At 38.8% G+C, this 24,693-nt stretch overlaps 1 protein-coding gene across 2 annotated transcripts in view; it reads right to left on the reverse strand.

Annotated features, from left to right (window-relative positions):
* The window catches only part of LOC126184529 (IDLSRF-like peptide), a 221,142-nt gene extending 198,798 nt beyond the window's left edge, over positions 1 to 22,344 (reverse strand). For both annotated transcript variants that reach the window (XM_049926934.1, XM_049926933.1), the window contains exon 1: positions 22,149 to 22,344. In XM_049926934.1, coding sequence (XP_049782891.1) covers positions 22,149 to 22,278 — 130 coding nt within the window. In that variant the 5' untranslated portion in view covers positions 22,279 to 22,344. The remainder of the gene's footprint in view (positions 1 to 22,148) is intronic.
* Positions 22,345 to 24,693: the final 2,349 nt, after the last annotated feature.

The following is a 24,693-nucleotide window of genomic DNA, read 5'->3' on the forward strand; positions in this document are numbered from 1 at the left end:
TCAAAGCTACCCATTTGGTTTTCATTGTATTCCTTTCCAGTGTTTCAATTCTCTGTAAAATATGCTTCTAACACATTCCAACCACATGAGATTGTACATTGCATTGTGTAACGTATTGGTTGAGACATCCAGGAACAAAATATCGATTCAGATATTGATTCATTATAGTTTTGTGGCGTATGATATGTTTCAACGGCACAAATGATAAGTTAAGCAATACATGGTAAAAATAGGGAGCTAAATTCATCTGCAATGTTGATCTCAGCAGTATATTTCATCGAATTTTTTATCAAATAGAAAAGAAATAAAAATACAAAACTCCCGCAACATTGAATAATGTTATTTACTAAATTTGTATTTTTGAAAGTTATCAGACTACAAATTGCTGACGTTACTGTTATTATGGTATGGGTGATTTTGCTGGAGGAACGCTGTACTTTTATAAGAAGTATAGTATGTGTAATTCTTTTCATGAAAGTATCTGGTGCTCTTATTTGAAGTATACTTTCATTACTGCAAGGTACAGTTAACCAGAAGACCTTTTCGATGGTCCTTACCTTTTTAAACTTTGACTAATTCTTCTCTCAAGCAAATGAATGCCCACCAAGGTAAAGATTTCTTTTTCTACTGTTAGTATTTATTGATTGCTATGACAAATATTTTTGTTTTTCGTCTGGGTTGTGTCTCATCTGAAGAGATATTCATCCAACACTTTTTTTAATTTTTAAACGTAATTTGTTCCCATATATGATCGTTTACGTTCACCTTTACGCCTACCAACTTTCGGCTCGTCATCAGCAATGGATTAAACTATCGCCGTACTTCGGGTTACTACCATTCACATCTAATGTCTCAAATAATGCCTTTTTTTACGTTTCAGCTACCAAGAGGAGTGCTGTTGGGATGAGGAACCCACCATTCGCTCACACATGTTGATCACAGCCCGCATCGATTTTGCTCTTCGCCTCTGTGACTGTATTTCATCTGAGTTCCTGGATACATTTGGCGTAGGTAGCGTATCTGAAATGTGCTCTTGAAGTGAAAAGTTCAAAGTCCTAACAATTAAAAAAAACGGGGTCTCTTAAATATTATTATTTACAGGGACAGTGTTAAAAAAGACTACGGAAACATAATGCCTCGTTATTGGTTAAAGCTTGCGCCCACAGTTGACTCTAAATAATAATTGACCCATACTATCTTTCACAAAACAAACGGCTTTGTAACTTCATCTTCTCACATCGCACTGAATATGGACGTTACTATATACCATATCAGTAAGTTTTCTGTAAAAGTGTTTTAGTTAGTTACCTTCTACGGTCATCCCTCATCATGTACAGTATTGTGAATGACATTGATATTGTTAATAATGACAATTTCAGGCATATCTTGCACAATACGGTCCCTCTTTATTTTAGGACTGCAAGTCTTTCGTCATAGATGCAAGATACCTCTCTTCTATTATTTGTTAACGGGATCCTGTCATGAGACAGCCTAAACCTTATGTTGTAACCAATCCTTATCGCAAATATCAGTTCTCCATCGATCAATTATGGATCATCTAGTGACTATATATTTGCGTACGTCGTTTGTTATTTTGACCCACTACTTATCAAACTGAGGTATTGCTGCAACTCTGAAGATCACGTTCTCGACTCTAAGTCAAAGTTTGACATTATGTTCATACGTTGTGTATCATAACTAATCCCGATTCTCTAATGGGTAGATCGCTGCAATTCTTGGAAACTGTCACGGTTGTTGTTTTTGCCCACTACTTGTCAAACTGAGCTATTGCTGTGCTCTAAAGACGACGTTCTCGATTTTCAGTTGAATTTTGACGTTCTCTTCATATATCGTGTATCTGAACTGATCCCGATTCTCTAATGGGTACGTCGCGGCACTATACTGACATCAATATACGAAATCATAATTTAAATTTCACATCGACAATATGACTATTAATTGGCTCTTTCCCATCTCTTTGGCTGTCAGTTCAATCTCTGTAAAGAAAACTCCGCTGTAAATAGCTTAATACCTAACTATAATTCGTATTCGTCTATAATTTATTGCTTTTTCAGTTGTCTGTCAGTGTGAATAACATTTGAGAGATACGAACATCAAAGTTTGTCTATTTATGTCGCAAAGTTATGTCTCAAAGTATCGCTCTTCATTTTTATTTAGATTTACACCTGTCTTCTGTGTTCCATTTCTGTGGTAGCACGTTGCATTGAAACGTAATTGCATATAACTTTCAGTATTTCCATAAACGTCATTAATCCCATACGTTAATTTAAAATCATCTTTATCATTTGTACTTTTTTCTCTTTTGTTACATGCTTATTTACATTTCAGCTTCTGTTACATATATTCTATATTTTTCTATATAACAAACGTTCGTCTGATGCCATCTTCTCAGAGTTTCTTATGCAATCCATAAACTAAAATGTTGGGTGTCAGAGATAAGGTTTCCCGGCTGTTGCTGTTGTTATTTTTAAAATTTAGCCTAGTTCAGTAATTATTATTTTTTGTAAGTCATCAGTTGAATAATTCCTATCGAATTTTCTGACTTTGTACCCACAGTGTGACATCAGTGTATGGAAGCATTTTTCTTTCGGAATGTTTGTAATATCTTTCGTTAGTTTCCGTTTTTTAGTTTTCTACCTTAGACTGTCTCTCTATACTTGCAATAACGAGCGGCACGGGCAGTATTACATTTCCGGTAGTTCAGGCTTTTCTGATTCTTGAATATTTTGCACCTGTTGTGATTTCTTAGCACCACGTATCCACTATACGTATTTTACTGGTACGTACGAACCTGTTTACTCTGTCATTCCACTCATTTCTCAACGGCTTAACGCACTGTCACCAGGAAAATCGTAACTTACCATACTGTAAATGGCGTTCATTCTTTGATCTCAGATGACCTCACTAGAATTCCGCTGATTTCCTACATGAAATGTTGTTCATATGATTAAGGATTTCTTGCAAGTACGTCTCAAGCGGTCATCCTAGTACGAATTTAAGTTTTTTTTACCATTTTTATTTATGTTAGAGTCTTTTAAACAACAGATGTATGGTCCTCAGACAATTTTTCGACTGTTTAACGTAGAACAGCACCAGTCATGGATAAAAGTTATGCAGTGGCTGAATGTTCTATTTCCATTGTCATTCCGTGGCTTATTGGAGAGTCGTGATACTTGCCACAGCCTCATCCTATTGGGAGTATGCAATCAAGAAAGCAATGGAAATACTATTGGCAGACAACCTGCTCAACTGAGACAAGGATTGCCTTTTCAAAAATTCATTGAACCCAATTATTTCACGTCTGTGCCGTAGAAGGAATTACGGTTCTGATTCTTCGCTGCCTGGCATTTCAACACCTATCATAAATTTTATTAATTAATCACATTTTTATGTAAACACTGTAGCGTTGCTAATTTGATGCTTAATACTTTTTTATCTCAGACACATATGTGTTATCTGTGACTGGTGCGGTTGTTCTGATTGCGTTATCTGTGACGCATGCGTATTTTGGTGACATATATTTCTTCTATGTCAGTTCTGTAATTTCTAAGCAACACTATCGTTGCTGATAATGTACAATTTTATGGGTTGCTTCCGTAAATCCTGGGTAAGCTTCCTGGTCCATGAACTATTCATCTTAATTAATGTAGTTTTACGTCCATAATGTTTCATATAATTACGTCGGCGATAAAGGCATTGTTCGTTATCCTACAGTGGATACGCTGTTTATTGGAAGTAATTTCCTACTGTGTTCTGCAGGTGTATTCACTCTAATTACTGCTAACCATAATCTGTAAATTTTGTAATTGCCACGACAGCAGCACGATACCGTCACGCACTTAACACTGATTGCTAAATCTCTTATTCCTACTATCTTCCTTTGCCAAACACATGTGAGAAGCAAATATTTTGAAATCCAACTCTAGAACGCTGCATTAATGCCACCAATGTTTAGCATGCTCGTGTGTAAGATTGATGACGACCAGCGGTAACAAAAAACTGAATTGCATTGAATTTCAGTGTCAGCAAGGAAGGCCCCATTCGTCACTCAAAGAAACCTATTTCGGTGCAGACACAGGGGCTCAAGTTCCTATCTGCGGCCGTGTATTTCCCCGGAGCCGAACGTCCGAATCGATCTTCAGGCGAGCCAACCGGTCTCCGGATGTGCGGCAGGGACACGCTAAAAGCCTATGGTGAGTATACGTCCGCTATAGACGTAGCAGAGGCCGTGTAACTGCCTTCGACCCTCAGTCCGGAAGGACAGAAACCCTTAGCTACAGCAATTTCTGATATAAAGTTGGCAGAAACTTTAGCATCGTCCAGATGAAAAAGAAACTGCGGGCACTACCAAGAAATAATAAAAGGTTTCCCCGCGACCAACGTCGTTTTGACGGAAACCATATAAAAGCTCATGCGGACAGCTGTAAAAGATCGTAAAATTACCAGGGCACAACTAAAATCGAACTTTCTTTAGATAAAACGTTGTCGTATCTACAGAGAAAACGACTGACTCAGATAAATTTATTTTATTTTTAACACAATCACGTAGAATGACAATAACAATAACCAATTTCTGCCATACTTTGGCAGCTTACCAAGTTCTATACGGCACACACCGGGCTGGATGAACAGAGAGTTCACAAGATGTGTAGTACTAAATTTAGCGTATTTTGAACGCTTTGTTTGCTAAAGGCAGCCTTTGTGATATAGAGTCTGAAGATAGTCTAAAACCGTTAATGACTATTTCCATATTAAGTGTTTGTGCCTAAAGTAAGAGCAAATGTCGCATCAAAGTTTACTATCCAAAAAACTGAAGTCCAACGATATCACGACAACCGTCAAATCCGGTGACAACGTAATGACCTTCTGCAACGCCTCTTCAGAACTTGTGGGTTCACTGTTTTGTTTTTAGTTCGCTTTAACACAATAAAGTATACATCACCACATGTCTAAAACACAAAACCGACAGATATACAACAAACTTTTAGATTAATCCAAGTATAATGGTACAGTGATTCAGGACGTAGACCTACATTAGAAAGCGATGGAAAGCAAATCGACATCAGGACCACTGGAGTTAGTGTGTTGTGGAAACGTGTAGTAAAAGTAAAAGATACTATGCGCGATTTGTGGTGACCAAATGTCTGCAGGCATCGAAAAGTAATACAAAACTGTTAGTGAGATACTAGTTTAAATCACGTCATCCAGTGAATCGAGGTCAAGCTTCGTAATTTATTGGTAATGTATGTCTGAAATAGACCAAGTGTCTTCCGTGTTATATTATTTCAGGGTGTTTTCAGTATATGAGATTTAATCTTGTTGCCTTGCCGATTTGTATAAAACACCTCTTCCGAGATGAGTTTATAAGTCTTACTAAAAAAAGGCAAAGAAGCATAAGAAACTAGAAGTCGACTTCACATCCCTCGTTACACATGTTCGTCGACTGACTGTCATGTTATTTGACAAAGTACTACGTACTGACATATTGCCTCGCTTTCGACTACTGCCCTCCTGAACATCATGTGTCCGACTTTATATTGCGTGTCTATGTTTTGTATATTTTCACGTTATTTCGATATATCCTGCTTTTGCTGAGGGGAAATGAATGAGAGGTAATATAAATTAACTTCTGTCTGAACGTCAAAAGGAAGTGTCATTACAGATCACAAATCTACTCATGTAATCGTGAGTCAATAACAATAGAACTGTGTAGAGCGTATTTCATGTTTTATGTAGCTTGATATGCATTTTAGTCTGATTACGTATACACGGCGGGTATATAGCTCAGTTGGAACAGTAACAGAAATGAATCACTGGAATTTTAGCAACGAGCGGCTTTTATCTCTGGCTGGATTCCCGATGTGACTTCCAATTTTCCAGCGTGGTCCGACCAGAGTGTAGCAATATATCGGGCAGGTTAAAACTGCACATAGCTCTGGCATGTTTTGTAATCACGAAATAATATTTTACCCCAATTGATTTGGTCTAAGGCTCTTAATTTACAATGCTCTCTCTTATTACAATATAAGTATCTCCATAAGGTCTATGTCAGGGTGTTGTGGAACCAGGTTACAATCCTCTTCCTGTTACTCGCAGAAAATTCGTTGTGAATCATTTGATTTTTTTCGCGTACGAGGGATAAATTTCAGTCTGACGTATTCTCACCTTATAGCTGCTTAGTCGTTTTTTTTTTTTTAATAGACAAGGGATGCTAAAAACAGTCAATTAATGGTCACTGATCCTAAATCAAACTCAGTTTTGCACGTATTATCATGTATATACCAATATCCTGGATAAAGGGTGACATAATTTCTACCTGTCGTTCTTTAACATAAAACAGCTTCACCTCGTGAAAATTATACGAATGAGAAGTGCGATAAAATCAATGTCACTTTTATTTTAGTAACAGAGTTTTTATACGAAAGTAAATATGACTAGAAATAAGACAGTCATTAGATACCATCTGGAATATTCACTACATTCAAGATGCATCATAGTATGCTATATTTCCATAGTAGTGCTAAGAAAACTAACCATTGCTGCAATCTATTTGACCAGATACTTTCATTTACTAAAGTGGACGCTAACTCAGCTTATGTTTGCCATGTCTACCACTTTTACGTGGCTGAACCGTCATCCGCAAGAGAGTTTCCGACTGAGAAATTGACATATTTCTGTTTAGAATAATGACAATGATTCGTGTTGACTATGCTGGAGACGGCCAACTACCAATTTTTGAGGTCTTTGAATTCATTTATCTCATGAAACGTCATCAGATTAGATAAAGACAAGAAGAGTAAGGTACGAATATTTAATTTAGAGTTTAGTTTCACAACGGAAGTGTTTTTTTTTTAAGTTTTATCCCAAAAACTAGAGTTATGCCGTCGATTTATTTTCGTTGTGGTATCAGATGGAGGGATAGTGCCACTCTATGATATGAACTTGAAAATCACGCAACTACATGAGCGATATAGGCTATTTATACATTTTTTTTTTAATGAAGACGGGAAATGTTTTCATACTCTCCAGACCGGGAGAGTACTGGAAGGAAGGAAGGAAGGAAGATTGAGATTTATCACCCGGTCGAAATGGAGGTCATTAGAGACGGAACACAAGCTCGGATATAAAGGTGCCGTTTCAAAGGAAGTATCCCGGAATTTGCGTGGAGAGATTTGGGGAAATCACGGAAAACCTAAATCAAAATGTACGGGCGTTGATTTGAACGGTCATCCAGTCAAATGCGAGTTACTGTGCTAACCACTACCTCACCTCACTCAGTGAGATTGCTGGATACAGAATATTTCTCTATATATGGAAATAATATTACGTTGCATTGTATGCGCGATGAGTAAAAATCAATGGAGGGTTGGGAGATAAATGGTACTTCCACGGGAACAAGTTCAGGATGATATTATTTTGACACCGAGCTAAATATTTACTATAGGCAGACATCTTAAAAATCAAAGGCTTGTTCTTATCCCACATAAAATGTGTTGTATGGCACCTTTTGGTTCTATTGTCGATTTTCCGAAAGATGTCATGTTCGGAAGAAATGGGGTTCAAAAGTCCATGGCCAGATTCAGATTTCGGTACTCCGCAGTATCTCTAAATTACGTCAGACTAATTCCCGGGTCGTTCTTTCGAACGGAAGGTTGTCGATAACATTTCCAATCCTTGTCAAACTCAGCTTGCGCTGCGTCAGTAACGGCCACGTTGATGACAAGACGTTGATCTCCTGCCTGCCTTCCTTTTTTGTTATTAGTGATAGTAATCATTTTTGAAACCTATTGATTTTAATTAATTACGTGGTGAAAGAATACTACTTTTTACACAATTCTTCGTCGTTTGTAGTTGACTTCAGAGAAATTGTTCAGTGTTCGACTCCATAGGAATTGTCAAACACTTGAACGTCTGAAACGTCGGTGTTGGAAGGGAGAGGCGGGGAGCCGTCGCCCTAACCGCCACTCAAGTCGGAGAGGGCTGCGATGTATTAACTCAATCAGCTAATGCATTCGCCACATACTTCACCGCTGACAGTCCCCGGGCCCCTTCTGCCGGGAAGCTCTAATCGCCTTAGGCGCCATTTATTTTATTATATTAGCAGTCTCCGCCGGGATTATTATAATACCCTGACGACGTGTATGATAGTTAAACTGTTTCATTTAATTAAAGATTTTTCCCGCTGGCCCATACTTCATTATACAAGCACTATTCAGTTACAAATACATTTATACAGAAATAAGTTGCAACATCGTGGGAATATTTAGAGTGAAACTGATTATGACACCAAAAATTATTAATGGGAATATAAATAATGGATTAAAGTTTGATACAATAACTATAAAATTACCGCTATATAATCAGAGTTGCTTCACATTCTATGAACTGATATTATGTCGCATCAATAAGCTTTTGGGCTGTATCAGGATTATTGTTTACCTAGTTCACTGGATAAATTTGCGTTTCATTGAAATTTAATGGCAGAGGACTAGCAATCAGAAGACATATACATTCTCTCGACGACGTGTATAGCAAATTGGCACGTCAAACAAGAAGAATTTTATGCTATTCCCCGAGAACATGGCCCTTCTGAGCGTCATGTGAGTGTGCACTATCTTATTAGAAACTTAATTAGAAATGTACCAAATACAGCATATCACATTCATGTGTATGATGTTCCTTAATTACAGGTTTATATCTACAGCATCAGTAAATCGTAATAAATCCAGACTGTTGACGAAAACTCCTTTGAATCCCCTTGTGTCACATGTCATGTTTTCTGGCAGTATCGAACGCAGTAACACAATTCTGTCCTATTGTCGTGTTCCAACACGCAGACGCTCTACCTTATGCGGACCGAATGTGAAACTTTACTTCCAGAATGAATCTTTCAGTTTGGAACGACGTGTACAATATTATGAAACTTCCGGTAGATTCAAACTGCGTGCTGGGAGGGGACTTGAACCAGAATATTTTGCCAAATCTCTTAAGGTAAAAGATCTCACTGAAAATGTTTTCCACAGGTAACTGACAGCACACCTAAGAAAGTGGAACAAATTTTGAGAGCTCTTAGTGAGATGGAAACGGTGAGAACATTTGTCAGTGGCTTGGAAAGGTTGGCAGAGGAGGCTGATTAGAATTAAACGTTTCATCAACGACAGACGTTAGAGATGGAGGAGACATGGACTAGCCAAGTATGGGGAAAGAAATTGGCGGCGACCTTCTTGAAGCAACCTTCCCATTATTCAGCTTAACCGATTGACGGAGAAGACTACAAACAGGAATCTGGATGGTCGGACGGGTTTTCAGTTCGGCTCTTTCCGAATGACGATCCTGTGTGATTAGCTACCTCACTCGGTCAGAGGATCCTGGCTCGATGGACGATCCAGGCCCACATTCACGTCAAAAAGCGTAGAAGGAGCCACAAATCAGTGTCCCTCTTGTAAAGAAATTTTAGCTGTTCGTCATGTTTGATACTGTATACAATAAAGAGAAAAAGAGATCTTTCATTTTAGGAACGTAGCTTTACTCGCGCATTTCAAGAAACAGAACTGTCGTACTATTCCGAACACACAGGAAATTAGCAATCCTAGTAACAAAGAAGCAAGAAGGAAGTAATGAATGAAGTGTGAGCGTTCTGCGAAAACAACGCACAATCGTGAAGGGTGAAACGCCTTTCACTTTTATTCAAACACTGTTCGTTTGTTCCTTTCCTGATTAAATGAACGGCATTCCCAATTCCCAATTACGAAAAATCTGGTTGAAATACACGCAGGGATACAAATTTACGTAAGGGGCATTTACGAAGTTAGATTGTACCCTCAGCTGAGCTCTCCATATAGCTGTGCGGAATACGAGCCAACAGCAATACGAATTAGATTATCAGGCGCAACTGATAAATTACACCGTATCTGATTAAGGGACAGCTTCCCCCTTGTAGCGTCATAAGGTAATCAATATGAATTGTTAGCAGTGCAAACTGTATAATTGAATTACGCGTGTAAGCTTGTTGTGAAGAGAAAATGAAACTCTATTACATAGACAATATGACGATAATTAAAAGGGACGAGTTTCGCTCTTACATGTATGTACAAGGTACACGCAAATATTGTGCGCTAACAGTATCTGAAAAATCAATTAAGAGAGGGAGTGAGGCAATAAAAGTTTTTTTTTTAAATGGAAGAATACTGGTAATAAAGGACAGATGCGTAATATAAACGAACTGTGACATTGACTTTTCCACTGAGCGATGCCCATTCAGAGGTGAAATATTCATGAAAGGGAGTCTAATCAATCTGAAATTTTGTAACGTAAATTAATAAATATGAAATTAACGTAGGGGCTATGCTGATGCCAGTTTCATCCCGTCTTAACTGTAAAAATTAGATCTTTTTCCACTAGAAGCTTAAAAATGTCAGTTTACTCATACGGCGAAGTGAATTTGTAGTTTACCGCCTTACGTTCAATTCAGCCACGGCTTGTCAGTTTACCGCTACTGCGTGATTTTGCTTCTTTTTTCAATATATTTACATCAGATCATCATCTGTATTAAACAAGACAGAAAGGTTTGTGGCTATATATGCCCCTGATTAAAGGACGTATAATATATTCATAGATGATACCAGGGACAGCGAAAGAAGTATCGTCCGCTCCACAAGTGGAATTCCCGCAGAATTCAATAAGACGGGTTGAGAGACCCACAAAATGATTTAGATCTTATGTCCACATAATCTAAATCCTGCTCAATGCGGAACCTGTTTACAACAATGTTAAAATGTTGAGAAACTACATGATAGAGACAAAGAATAAAAATTATATCATCTCAAAAGAGTGACGTAAACTGAATATTATCTGGAACAAACATTATTGGTTGTATCACAGCAGACACGTATCCGATTTTGACTTGTTTTCATTCATATATATTCTTGACTACACACGTTGCTAACAGAATTACATTTTCTCAACACTTGTATATCGACATGTTAAAATGTTGTAGTCTATGGAATAATGCAACAAGCAGTAACTCTGTAGAGGAATTTAGCTGTAGGATTTTTTATATACACGTCGTCTTTGTCGATGAGGGGAAGCGCAATGTTGAAACTGTCATTGCTTCGGTTTGATCTTCTGTTCCCAAACATCATACGCTGTGTATATATCTGGTTCATGTTTCTGTTTTGTTGAAATAGTAGACAAGTTTCTGTGGCTCATACCCTCTTCACCTTAACACTTTGTAGTACACTGAACATAGTGTTCATTTCTGGTTGTAATTTAGTAAAATAGGAAAAAATTGATCACTGTCGGGAAACTGTATGTCTTCCTATAATTTACTGGGTATGCTGGTTTCCAGGTATCAGTAAGATAAGAACACGCCTCAATCAACAGGATCTTGCCTTATAAGGCAGTCTGTCAGATCGCATATACAAGTGCGGAGAACTCACGCGTATAGCCTTGTCACTTTTTATGGGGGGCGTATGTGTCGCTGCATTTCACCAGGAAGTTACCAAATGTGGCACTTAAATATTCAAGCATGTACTGCACACTTTACGTGTAAATGAGACAAACACAAAGTATTGCAGTGTATCCATATCATTATCCTACTGACTCTTGCTACCTGTAATATTCTAGTATGACTAAAACGTTCAAATTCAAAATTGGAAATAATACAGAAGTTAATTATAATTTGATAAAGTGATTTAAGAAAACAGACACAATGAAACAAACGATCTCTGCATTCGAAGTGTCACAAAATAAGCCTATGTAAACGAGAAAAAAATTCCCTGAAACATTGTTCTAAAGAAGCGTTTTGCCTCCTGCAATGCTGACGACGACAATTAGGATACAATCTACCTATGTTTCATAGTATGATACGTGCCTTTAGTGTGCGGTTTCGTACACTTTTCGAAGTAAGGAGAAGGAGGGAAAGTTGAGGTTTCTTTCTCATGAAATTATTGTTATTCTACAAGTAACTCTCTATAAACCGTGCAGAAAGGATCTTACACGATTGAAGTTGGCCTGGTAATCTGAAGGCAGAGAGTTTGTCTCTAGGTCCCTGATTTCAGTTACTTTGAAAAGCTGGATTTCATGACTATTGCTGTTTCCTTCCTACTGTTGCGCAGGATAACGGGTTTATTAAACATTAACTTTTAAAGAATTTGTCAAGAGTAGTATCTACGCAACTTTAGACGAATCAAGAAAATATGAACTAGGAATTTTGTAACAGTTTTTTTTCACCGGCAGGATCTCATTTAAACTTTTTATTTACTGTTAGCAGTTTCTGTTCTCTACAAAATGTACCATCAGTTCTTGTGGACTCTGTGTCATGCACAGTTTAACTACAGACGACGCAAAAACATGCATATAATGTTTCTGCCATTTACTTACACTGTTACGTGAGATTAGCTATCACTATTCCTTCTGTGTTGGTGGATAACTTTCAACTCACGGCAGTTAGTAGTGGAGATCACTTAGATTTTGGAACAATGTTACTCTAGTCTCGAGGATTTCTCATTTTTTAAACATTGCAGCCATGACTCTGCGTGAACAATGATCAACAGTCAGCGTATTATACGAGGCTCAGGCGTCGTGTAGAGTGCCCCGAGCAGAGTAGATAGAAAAAAAAATAATTGGAAAAACAGGGAACAGCTTGTAGAATTTAGTATTTTTTTTAATAACACCCATTTAAGCGTTATGACGTCGCAGCACCAGTATGGAATATCAATGAATACCTCGCATTATTCATTTTAGAATCTCCTCCCATAATGACTAAGATTTTAGAGAACGGAAGTGAGATACAAATAACTGTATACTGAGCGAGAATTGAAAGATAACGGTTGTGGCTTAAAGGACAAAGCAAGGAAAGTAAGATTACAACATGAATATTTGGGCTGTCTATGATATGCTCTCTGATATCATGAACTACGTCTTCATGTATTCGACACATCAAATACATTTGCGTGAAACACTGCGAAAGAATGTTTACGATGATACTTTGGCAGCAATGACCCTGATAATGGTATTGAGGATATATTATAAAATTACTTTAGAAAACTAGATTTAATATAAGAATGAAAGTACAAGGAAACTTACAGTTCCTGAAACGTCTAAAATCATATAAATGTGACACTTTACAATGATTTTTGTAGAATGAAAGCACAAATAAATTATATATGCGCAACAGACGCACAAGCGGACGTTAATTTTCTGTAGAAATTTGTGTTCTCCTGAGGCATCTTATTTACTTAGAGTCCGCAATTTAGATGGCAGCAGCAAAGCACATTTCAAATAGTTACTTCGAGCTACGGAAAACATGGAAACGGCGCTGAAGAACGTAGCGGAGTTGTCTGCAGTTTCATCTTATTTAGTATATTGAAGCGCGTATTATTCCACAAAATTATAACACATTTTCGCTATCGAGCTGTGAAGGTATACGTTAAATAGGCAACAGATGTCTTTATATACTCCTTTTAGCACGTATAATAGTATGAAAATTATAAAACATTTGACGGACTTAAAACCACAAATTAAAATTGATTATTCCACATATTAAATCCACATGGAACCGCTTACGTATTTCTTTATCGGATGTTTTTTTGTGAAAAGTAGTGAAATTAGATCCGTGAACGGGGGCAGCAGGAGGTTATGTTACATAGCCACAAAATGATCTGGAGTAATTTTATCAAAAGCTTATTTAACTGACTATTAAGTTACTAGATTTTACCACAGACTTTTCACCGTCGTTCGAGGTAGGAATGGGTTTCTCAAAAGCAGTCCTATGAACATAACTGACGATCACTCCTCACGCTCTATTAGAAATTCTTTGTTCAATTATTAGAAACGAGGGGAACAGTGCATATTGAATTTAAGCATTATACATACTGACGGGTCCGTCGAACTAAGTTTTATTGACTCATTTTGCACCATTATTAGGGACTAATTAATAATTTTCTCACCAATTCGTAAATCCCGTCCCCTCCACCTCCTCCTTCTTCCACCGCCTCCCCCCCCCCCCCCCCCCCCAAATCCAGAGCATTAGCTCTAGATTAGCTATGATAAAAGCTACAACTTTCAATAATACGTGGACTAAGAAGTATTTAAACTCATTCAGTTAAAAGTAAATGATAACGTTTGCCTCGTCTCGAATGCTAGCTTTAAAGAAAGGATTATGATAGTGAAGTGACTAAGTTGTTGAAAAGAGCGATGCGACGTTCCTTCGGACATGCATGACCGCAGAATAGGCCCTGCGGTGAATACAGCTGTTTTATGCATGAATCCACTGTTTAAACCATAAGCTGTATAAGGGAATGACGACAACGAAAAATTTTGCCGGAGCGGGACTCGAACCCGGATTTCCCGTCTTACGCAACTGCGAATACATTTCATGTATATTAGACAGGCTACTAAAATCTGAGGTGGTGCTTCGTAACCATTGAATGATACATTTCAGTATGATATATATCAAATGTAACGCTCTGTAATTGGATACTTCTGTAATATGAGAGAGTGGCTTACCGCTGAAAGTATTTATAAGAGCCTAGAACAACGGCCGACTGCGATATATCCCAAGCAGAGGTTTCGCCCTAATGGAAAACGTCTCATTCCACGCATCTCTCATTAGTCTGAGTGGGGCGGAGTCAAAACTTCATTTGATTCATGCTTAAACGAGCTAAAAGTTGGTAGACCGGAAGGATTGTATTCCATTTCACTTTCCTGTTCCCGGTACCGTGTCCCATATAAAGCACAGATCACTTTTCAATCCACTGTTTAAACTTCCATTGACAAATTCAGTTTTCTTTCCAGATTAACTATGTTAAATCTATTCTGCGCTTCAATTAACCCGATGCAGTGTAATATCGCCCAGTATGTAATGTCTGCATAAGTTAAACAATGATAGATGGACGTTGCAGTTACAAGAAGTTTCCTATTATTACAATAACCGGTTGTGATTTTCATCTCAGCAAAGGACCTGTTTAAGCCCCATCGTTGTTTTGGCATTACTGTAGAGCTTGTGTGATAACCATGAACTTCAAAATTTATGTACGGCTACCACAGTAAATGTTATATGCCTAAATGTACATTGCAGAAATTATCGTGGTTGCTTGTCGCTTGGGTCGTTAATGTGACTGCTTCGGATAATGATTTTTGAATCGTAGAATCATTCAAGAAATTCTCGAAGGTCATGTGTTCCCTACATTTTTAAGAGTTTCCGCCACCTACAACTGATCGCTAGCGGTAACACATGGTACTACACCAGATAAAAATTTACCCTGTGTAGTTTATGGAACATTAAATACATAATTGGTTAAAGAGTGACCAGTGCCGAAAAATATTTCTTAATTCCTATGGGGCGGTTAAAAATGGAAGAGTCCGGGCGTTCAGTATATTCATTACAAGCTACAAATAGCGGGAACTATTGCAGAAACCGGGTAAAGTTCATAATCTGAGATGGTACAGTAACCTGTTCGCATGATTTACATTATCTCTCATTTTAATATCTTCAGTTTTTGTTTTTGTTGCAGAAATACAAGAACATTGCTATCAGTGGTCAGTGGAATGTAGATTATACGGCTACTGCATTAAAACGCGTCGGAAAACGCAACGAAAACGGCCTAAAATGTCTTACAATGGATGGGAAATGGAAGGACCTTCTTTTCGGTTTACGAATCTCATCTCAAAAGTGGAGACAGCTGTGTTCTGTCGAATGCACGATCAAAAGGCATACAGAGCACATAAACGACTCGATTTGCACTGTAATCTTCGGCGACAGCTAGGAATGACAGTGGATAACGCTCACAAGTCAAGTGAGTAGGGGAATGAGGATTATTATAGTGGGACATCCAGAAGCCTTGTTTATTCAGAAAATTCTGGTGAACCTTGAGCGCAATGAACAGCAAGTGAAAAAATGATTCTACTAAACATATTTACATGATGGACTGATTGAAATTTCCTCATGCGATGTTGCGAGTGTTCGAAATTATGAAACTTTCAGATGCTTTTATATATCATCAACACTTAGGGAAAAGTTGATTTTGATAAGTTATTACAATTAATCCAAATTTCAGAATATTATATTATTACTTACTTGAACAAATAGAAATATTTAAAAAGACATGGTTAAAATAGTAATACATCGATTTCTTATTATAATCTTAGAAACTACAAGTAAACACTGTTAAGATGTTGATACCTCTCTAAGTGCCTTTACATCTTCGATGCTTTCTAGCTGGAGCAAACATATTTATAGTTGCTGCTGCAAATAATGGTGGGAAAGTATCACAGAATGTGGCGCTGTCAGTCGAATATACAGGGTTTTTGTTTTAACTTGAGATAAATAAATATTTAGAAAATGGCGGATCGGACGAAAAAAATGTTCTAGGTGGTAGGTTAATGTTAGTAAAGGGGACATCTGTCCGTGCTACAACTGGTCACCTACTAACCACTCCTCCTGCTTAGGCACGGTCAATTTTGTATTTCCAAATAGAAAACTCAATTTTCATAGCTTATTAGAATTCTACGCCAAAAAATATGTACGGCTTATGTAAAGCATTGTTTTCATTCGTGGTAGATGACGCTGTAACCGACAAATATGAAGTGTGCCTGCTTTTGCAGTTACGAATCAACAAAAAATGGTTCAAATGGCTCTGAGCACTATGGGACTTAACAGCTGTGGTCATCAGTCCCCTATAACTTAGAACTACTTAAACCTAACCAACCTAAGGACATCACACACATCCATGCCCGAGGCAGGATTCGAACCTGCGACCGTAGCAGTCGCACGGTTCCGGACTGCGCGCCTAGAACCGCGAGACCACCGCGGCCGGCGAACCAACACATTTGATTCTATTTTTCATTTGCGACGTAAATGTATACCTTTGCGCTCTAACAGTTGATATTTATGTTTTAAATTTATATTAGTATTGCAAATTTTATTGTACAGCGCATTATGGTTAACCGTTTCAATAGGCTGGTTAGAAACTACGTTTATCGTCATCCAAGAACAACATCATGGACATAATAGTTTTTTGTTCCCATCGGAATTCTTGATACCGACAAGTCTTCTTGCCTCTCACCATTCGAGTGCTTGATTTGGGTGAGTCCCCTTGTCTCCCACCATAACTGTAACTTACAATAAATGCTCAAACTGATGACCTTCAATTTCGATGCATTTATTAATTTGTGCTTGGAATGTATGTACACAACGTAAAATCGTGTCTGGTGGAATGTTTGTGCAAGCATTTCTGATACGTTCTGTCATGTGCTGTCGGGTCGTAGGTACTTCTGCATACCGTTTTTTCCTTCAGATACCCCACACAAGAAAAAACCCGGCCACGTAAGGTAGTGTGACCTGGCAGGCCACGCTACCGGCCCACCTCTACCTATCTAGCGCCCAGTCAATTCACGATTCAATGCGTCTTCAGCTATTGTGGAGTAAAGTGCAGGACATAAATGTTTACATTTACATTGTAAATGAAATGTAGAATCAAATGCGTCGGTTCTTAATTGTGAAAACAAGTATTTGTCGATTACAGCGCCACCTACAGTGAATGGGAAACAATGGCTTCAGTAAACTGTACTTTTTTTGGCGTAGAATCCGAATATACAAAAAAAAAAAATGGGAGTTCGCATCTGAACGTACAAAGCTGACCCCGCACACGGAGAAGTGGTATAGTACAGACAGATGTCCTCTTTACTAATACTACATCTACATCTACATACATACTCCGCAGTCTAACATACGGTGCGTGGCGGAGGGTATCTCGTACCACAACTAGCATCTTCTCTCCCTGTTCCACTCCCAAACAGAACGAGGGAAAAATGACTGCCTATATGCCTCTGTACGAGCCCTAATCTCTCTTATCTCATCTTTGTGGTCTTTCCGCGAAATATAAGTTGGCGGCAATAAAATTGTACTGCAGTCAGCCTCAAATGCTGGTTCTCTAAATTTCCTCAGTAGCGATTCACGAAAAGAACGCCTCCTTTCCTCCAGAGACTCCCGCCCGAGTTCCTTAAGCATTTCCGTAACACTTGTGTGATGATCAAACCTACCAGTAACAAATCTAGCAGCCCGCCTCTGAATTGCTTCTACGTCCTCCCTCAATCCGACCTGATAGGGATCCCAAACGCTCGAGCAGTACTAGCTTTTCCCTTTGAACGTTTTTTGGTACTAACGTCGTTTTCGGGGTATTTATTGTCTCAAGTTAAAACAAACATCCTGTATAGCTAACCGCAATGATATCATGGTTTTATGCACAGTGTGAACTCTTTCCTGTAATATCAGATATACAGAAGATGCGTTGTGGGTAACTCACTCTGACTGTTGAACCCAGTGTTTAACAGACATCGTCTTTATTGTCCCTTCGGTAAAAGAATCTATTGTGAAAACATAAAACTGATTTTTAAGCTATTGATATAACATGTCCTTCTTTTAGAAATTATTGTTTTCTTAATAGCCATATGATTCAAACATAGAGTGTAATTATGACATCGTTCTTTTCCAATCTCTTTTATTTGGCAACCATCTGATTACTACACACTGAAACATAGCTGTATGATTTACAGAAAATCTCCAACGGAAAAATAGGATTGAATTTCACGCTTCTTAACCATTTCTTTCTTAAAATTTTTCCATTCATGCACACTTCAGTAAAATAATTGGATGAAATCAGTACAGTTATTCTTACGAAATATGTATATATCTACCATTAATGAATTTTTAATTTGAATCGTAAATGTTTTGCAATTCATGCTAAAACAAATTACCAATAAAAATTTTGGTGCGTTAGCAAACCATGCCAGTGCAAGAGGTAAATGACGATCATTTTGTTCCAGAACTACTGAGCGCTATTGTGTCAATAAATCAAGTGTGGATTTTAATCTGCAGCAGAGGTTGCATCATTCTCCAAATTCTTGCGTAATGTACCAGGAGGATTCCACTGGTACGTGCGTAGTAGTGCATGTGGTGGTGCGTATGCATGCAAAATAGGGTGAAATTACCTAATGCTGCGCACCACGAAGGAAGATATTATCATCATTTCTCTATCAGTGTTCGATATTCTGTACGAAAGTAAACTATATAAAGAGTGAGACTTTTCATCATCGCCGATGAAATTGCCCGTTACGCGGTACCTGCTTAACTGCAGCAACCGCGGAAGATCAACAAAGATCATTATAATAAAAAAAATGCTGGTGTAGTAAATCATTGAACTAAGCTTTAAGTAGTGTTTCGGATCGAGCCCCATGGATGTTTTAGAAATTATTGTTTTCCTAATAACCGTCTGTAATATAACTAGTAGATTTTAATGATGACCTTAGATAACATGAAGGAGTATTTTTATTCTACATATTATTTTTTCCAGCAAACTTACGTTAATGAAAATTGTGAAAAGGTTTTCATTTCAAGGAAACTGGAACGTTGGAAAAAAACGGCACAGCTAGTTGTTTGAGGAAACGGCCAATTATGTGTTATTCAGTGTCTAAGTTGACGTTAGACTTGTGATTGGAACAATGTAATATTTCGATGTTTGGGAGATACCTGTACATGTAAGAATGGTTATTCAGTGGGCTGTGAAGCCACTCGCTGATAACGATTGATGCCTGTCTTGAAGACAAGCCTGCAGAGCAGGACTGGCCCGGTCACAGAATTTCTTTCCAGCAGTCCAAACTACAGCTGCCTTCAAGACCAACAGCAGATTCTAGCTTTCAGACAGATAACCAAGAACGCGCACGTTAAGCGGCTTTTTTCATCGTTATTCGCGAGTCTACGACTGCCTACACCACATCATAAAGTGTAAGGTAAAATTTCAGTGGGCTTGACCGAAGTATTAAGCCTTACTGCAATCCGTCGTTTTAAGTAACAGCTTTGAATGAACTGTTGCGCCTAAGTCAAATTTTACAACGTAACACTTGGTTTTATGCAAAACTGATTTGTTATCCGAGACGTTTTGTTCTGGTTGCATATGTTTTGATGATTCGTCATCTTTGCCAACCCATCGTCCACATGAGCGACATGACATTGATTTTTCGGTTATTCTTTATGTTACCAGATATCAATATTGATACGGAGCTTTCTGCAGACGTTTTGAGAAGTAATGTCCTCTTATGAATAAGCTCATCCTAACTTAACTATCTTCAGTACGTTTTCCTTTGTTGTATTAGAATGAGATGGGAAAAACCGCTCCATCGAGTACAAGAACGTGATTACAATTTACAGGAGGGAATTTTGAGAGGAAAAAAGTGACTGACATCTGAAATATCTGAGGAATGGCTTGTCAAAGATGACCAATTATCATAATACCCTAGTTTGTCGATGCGAACGCACCGACGTATGTACGTTGCAACAGTACGCTGTGCTCAATTTGAAGGCCAATTATCCGCATATTACGTTCTAAATGCTTTTATTGACTCATCTTCCTCGTAAAAAGTAATAGTATAGAAATTATTAACAATAGTTTACAATTAAATTGGTTCGTACTTACCAGTTTTGGCTTCTGAACTTGTTCTTTCACGTCGGACTTCATACGCAACGGTACCTGGCAAATTGTCGTCGACTATCAGAGCCTCTCATCGATTCATGCAGATACGTAGAGTTCCCAGGTCGTCGCGTATGGAGTCATTTACATATAAAACAATATTTGCTGTCAAAGTGGGACTATTTGATAAGGGAATTTGTAGAGAAAGGCGTAGGCCAAAGAATGGCAGTAGGATATCAACTTTAACGCCAGAGCTTGCCCGGGAAGACCAGCCAGCAGAAGGCCAACTGTTGCTCCCGCCGTGGCAATCCCCGGGGTCAGGTTATTTTCCAGGATCTATCGATCCCCGCCTTGAGGCTGTGATTTCCAAGCTATCCAGCAACTCATATCTCCTTTAAGACGAAGCTCTCCCATAGACCAGCTCCTTAATTCAATCATCCCAATGTAAAAGGCAGGAGACTGTCATTTCCAGCACCTGTTGTTCTCTTCCATTCACAGTCCAGCTGGTCGAAAATGTCTCATGTGATTTGAAAACAGTCATCTCAGTTATTGCTACTTACAACAAATTCGCTGGCACAAAATGTACTTGCCCGTGCACTGCTACAGCATTATACTATTTCTTTGGTTTTAGATAATTCATCTTGAAAAGGCTATCCCTTTCAGACACGAAAAGCTTTTCTTAACAGATATAAAAAATATTCAGTTTACAATGTGCATCATAATTTCTTTAGATAACAATCAGCACAAAATGCTTAATATATACTTTTAAATGCAACAAAGTCTTAAATTTTAGGACATAAATTACGAAGTGTTCCACATCGTTTTTGCAGACATTTCCCATGCATGCGATCACATGTGCGGTGCGAAGTGAGGTGCGTTGTCCAGAAGGTGCTGTAACGGGTACGGGTGCAGTGAGGTGCAAGAAAAGTGCAACAAAGTGTGACAATAGTGTTTCAAGACTTTTATCTGTTATGTACATATAAATTTGTTGTGATGACATATAAATGTATTCTCTGTTATTTTATTTTATAGTGAAAAGAGAGAGAAAGAAGAAGAAAAGAAAAAAGTTGATAGTTGAGCAAATCACAATACATGAAACGAAAGATTAACGCTGATTAATTGATAACAGCTAGTGGAGACTTCACAATTTACTGACATGTTTTCTGTTATCTCTGTATTGTGTCGATACCCTGCGTACATTGGTAGCAGTAACAGACATTTGAATCTAATCTGCGTGTGTACCAAACTCTGTCAGTGATAAATGCTCAGCTGGGTTAAATAAGGATTGTTCCTATTGAGTTACCGATATATTTAATGAATTTAGTACCAAAGCGGTAAAAAATACAACTATCCTGCAATACCAGATTTACGTGCTAGTGCTGTACGCAGGGTGTGCATTACCCTGAAAGGCGTTAGACAGTAATGGAACACAAAATATCACACTCCAAACGTTAAATCGTGACAATTAAAAGCAAAATGACGTCGCCACGTGCTCGGTGGCTCGTCGAGAACAGAAAGAAAAGACAACGGAAAGAAAAAAAGGAAAGAAACAGACCAACAAAGTGTGAAACAGTGAGCAACAGTGTAAGATACATCATTGTCGAGCTCGTAGTTTCTGTGCGTTGTTGGTGCACTGTGGTGCTTGTCGCGGGAGATGCTCACCGTTCCTTTTGGCACTGAGGTGCCCGTACAGGCGACTCAAGTCAATGGCCATGACAGTCTGCGGTAGGGCGGCGCAGAAGGCGACCAGGGTGGCGGCGGTGAGCGCCAGCTGTGCACAAGCTCGGACCATGCTGCTGCGGCTGGCTGGGCTGCTCTGCGCTGCGCCTGCGGCTCCGGAGGTCGACTTGCGAGTGCCGCCGCTCCGGCCAAATTGTTTTATAATCTGCGCTGCGCCGGCCCCTACCGACGCCGGCCCCCCACCCCCGGTGCCGCGCCGCGCTTCCGCCAATGAGCGCCCGGGACGCTATCGAAGCCCGCGGCGACCAATCAGCGAGCGGCGTCGGCGCGCGTGCGACCCGTTTCTACCCTCCACCCGCCGTTCTCGCCTGCAGTTCTTGCGCCCCCGCAACCCTCGCGTAGCCTACGCACTACAGGTTTGAGTGGAAGATTCACGTACGCCGAACATTCCGTGAAAAAGGAGGGTGGGAGGGCTGGGTCGAAGTGGAGCCACCCACACTGGTGAATCCCCACTCCCCTACCTACTGATACCTGACACGCGGCTACCTCGGCTCGTGAGCGACGAGCTACAGTCCAATCGGCTTTGTGTTGCACTCGCTGGCGCCTGCTTCCAAACAAACTGCTCCTGACTAACCTTTATAATGTATTCTACATTTTACACGGATTCCTGTAACCTTCTCAAAATGAGACATGTTTCCTTTTGTATAACACATAGTGACACCGACATGGAAGCCTTCTCTGGAAGAATGTTATCTGGTTGCCATAATCTGCCTGTCACTTATTTAGTCTCAGGTTAACAGTATCCCACCTTATCTCGGTGCTACATCGACAGAGCAGCCATTACCCAGTACACCTTCACGGAAATAAAAATGTGAAAGCTATGATACCTCTCTCACTTCGTAGCCACAAATCAATAACTCGCATGGAGTGATTACACTGAATAATTAAAATGAGTTGTTCGATATTCCGACATACAGAATAATGATTACATCTTGATGTTGCTGAGTTATGCCCCTGTGATGCCATGTTAGAAATATCCTAACTCGACTTCATTTGATGCTTGTTAGTTCATATGAGAAAAATGATCATTTACTTTTAAAAGAAGGTAAACCGTGAGAATTTAAGAAAAAATTTGCTTGCAACAACCGACACTTCCAATTTTTCAAAACTTTTTGAGACTTTGTTTAATTCTACTATCAAATTTTTCGAACAGTTGTTTCCCCAAGAAAAACATAATGCTTACATATTAAGAAATTTGAGTGTATGTAAGGCGACCCTTCGAACAGCTATAAGGAATCAGTTCTTTGACACGTGTTACAGACATGTCATATTTTTCCGGGTCGTTCGATTTGAGACAATGCTGGACCTAAACTTGTCTCTTAGTAACGTGGCTACACATTAGAAGCTAAAACTCTGTAATCCGTATTTAGTGTCATATTGTTACAATGCACAGAGACTTTGGTAGATTTGACCTGTGAGCTGTTCGTGAAGGCAGTGTTGGACTTAAGTTAAAGATTTCATATTACATCCTGTATTTCGAAACTGAAACTGACGAACTGTGGCTGTAAAATCAGATAACTTGTTCCAGGTACTAGAGCCCCTGACGTGATGTGTACCACGAAGAAGATGTTAAACACAGATCTTGTTGTTATTCCAGATGATTTATATATATACAGGGTGAGTACGTAAGACGTAACGCCCCTTTTATTTTGCAATCGATTCAAATATTGAAACGAGGTTTTGGGCAAGTGATAGCTAAAGGGGCACGTAATCTTTTTGAACATTTAACGGTACAGTATACTTTTACAATGGCATTATAAACTTTTTGAAAAGGCGATTAAAGTGATAGAATGCTTGTTACTGTTCGCATTGAAGCTTTTCGCGAAAATATACAAGAAATGCGTTGAAACTGAAAGAGAAGGCGGCTGGAATCGATTATTGTGGTGTAAAAACTGCCGAGTGGGAGTCTCATGCCAGGCTTCGTCATTGTATCAAACTTTTCGATTGTTTGCTTCTTATCACAAAAGCTGTTCTCTTAAACATGGCGAAGTACACACAACTGAAATAGTTTTCCAAAGCGGTTTCTTATACGCTGGAAGATAACAATTAGTTCAACTTACAAAAATCGTAGATGGCTCTGCACCTATGTCTCATAATAGAGGAAATCCGTTTTATTTAGCAGTCTAGGCCCATAGTATTGCTCTATATAAAAACGTAGCCAAGTATGGGAGGCCGCCTTAACGGAGTTTATACCACAGTAGCTGATTGTGGTCATGTTGTCTTTTAGTTTTAGCACTTTACTTGGATACTTCAGTGAAAAATTTCAAGGCCTACAATAAAAAGCGTTATATTCATCTTTTCAAGCGTTCCGTTTAATAAATTTACTTCACTATCTCGATTGACACATGAGTTAAGAGTATTAAGCATTCAACAAACTTACGTGCGCTCTGCCTACTATCATTCGCAGAAAACCTCTTTGCTATATATATGGAAATTAAGCTGTTCCTCCCGCTGTCGTTTTCTGCAA

This window comes from Schistocerca cancellata, chromosome 4, assembly GCF_023864275.1.
Source record: "Schistocerca cancellata isolate TAMUIC-IGC-003103 chromosome 4, iqSchCanc2.1, whole genome shotgun sequence".
Lineage (NCBI taxonomy): Eukaryota > Metazoa > Arthropoda > Insecta > Orthoptera > Acrididae > Schistocerca > Schistocerca cancellata.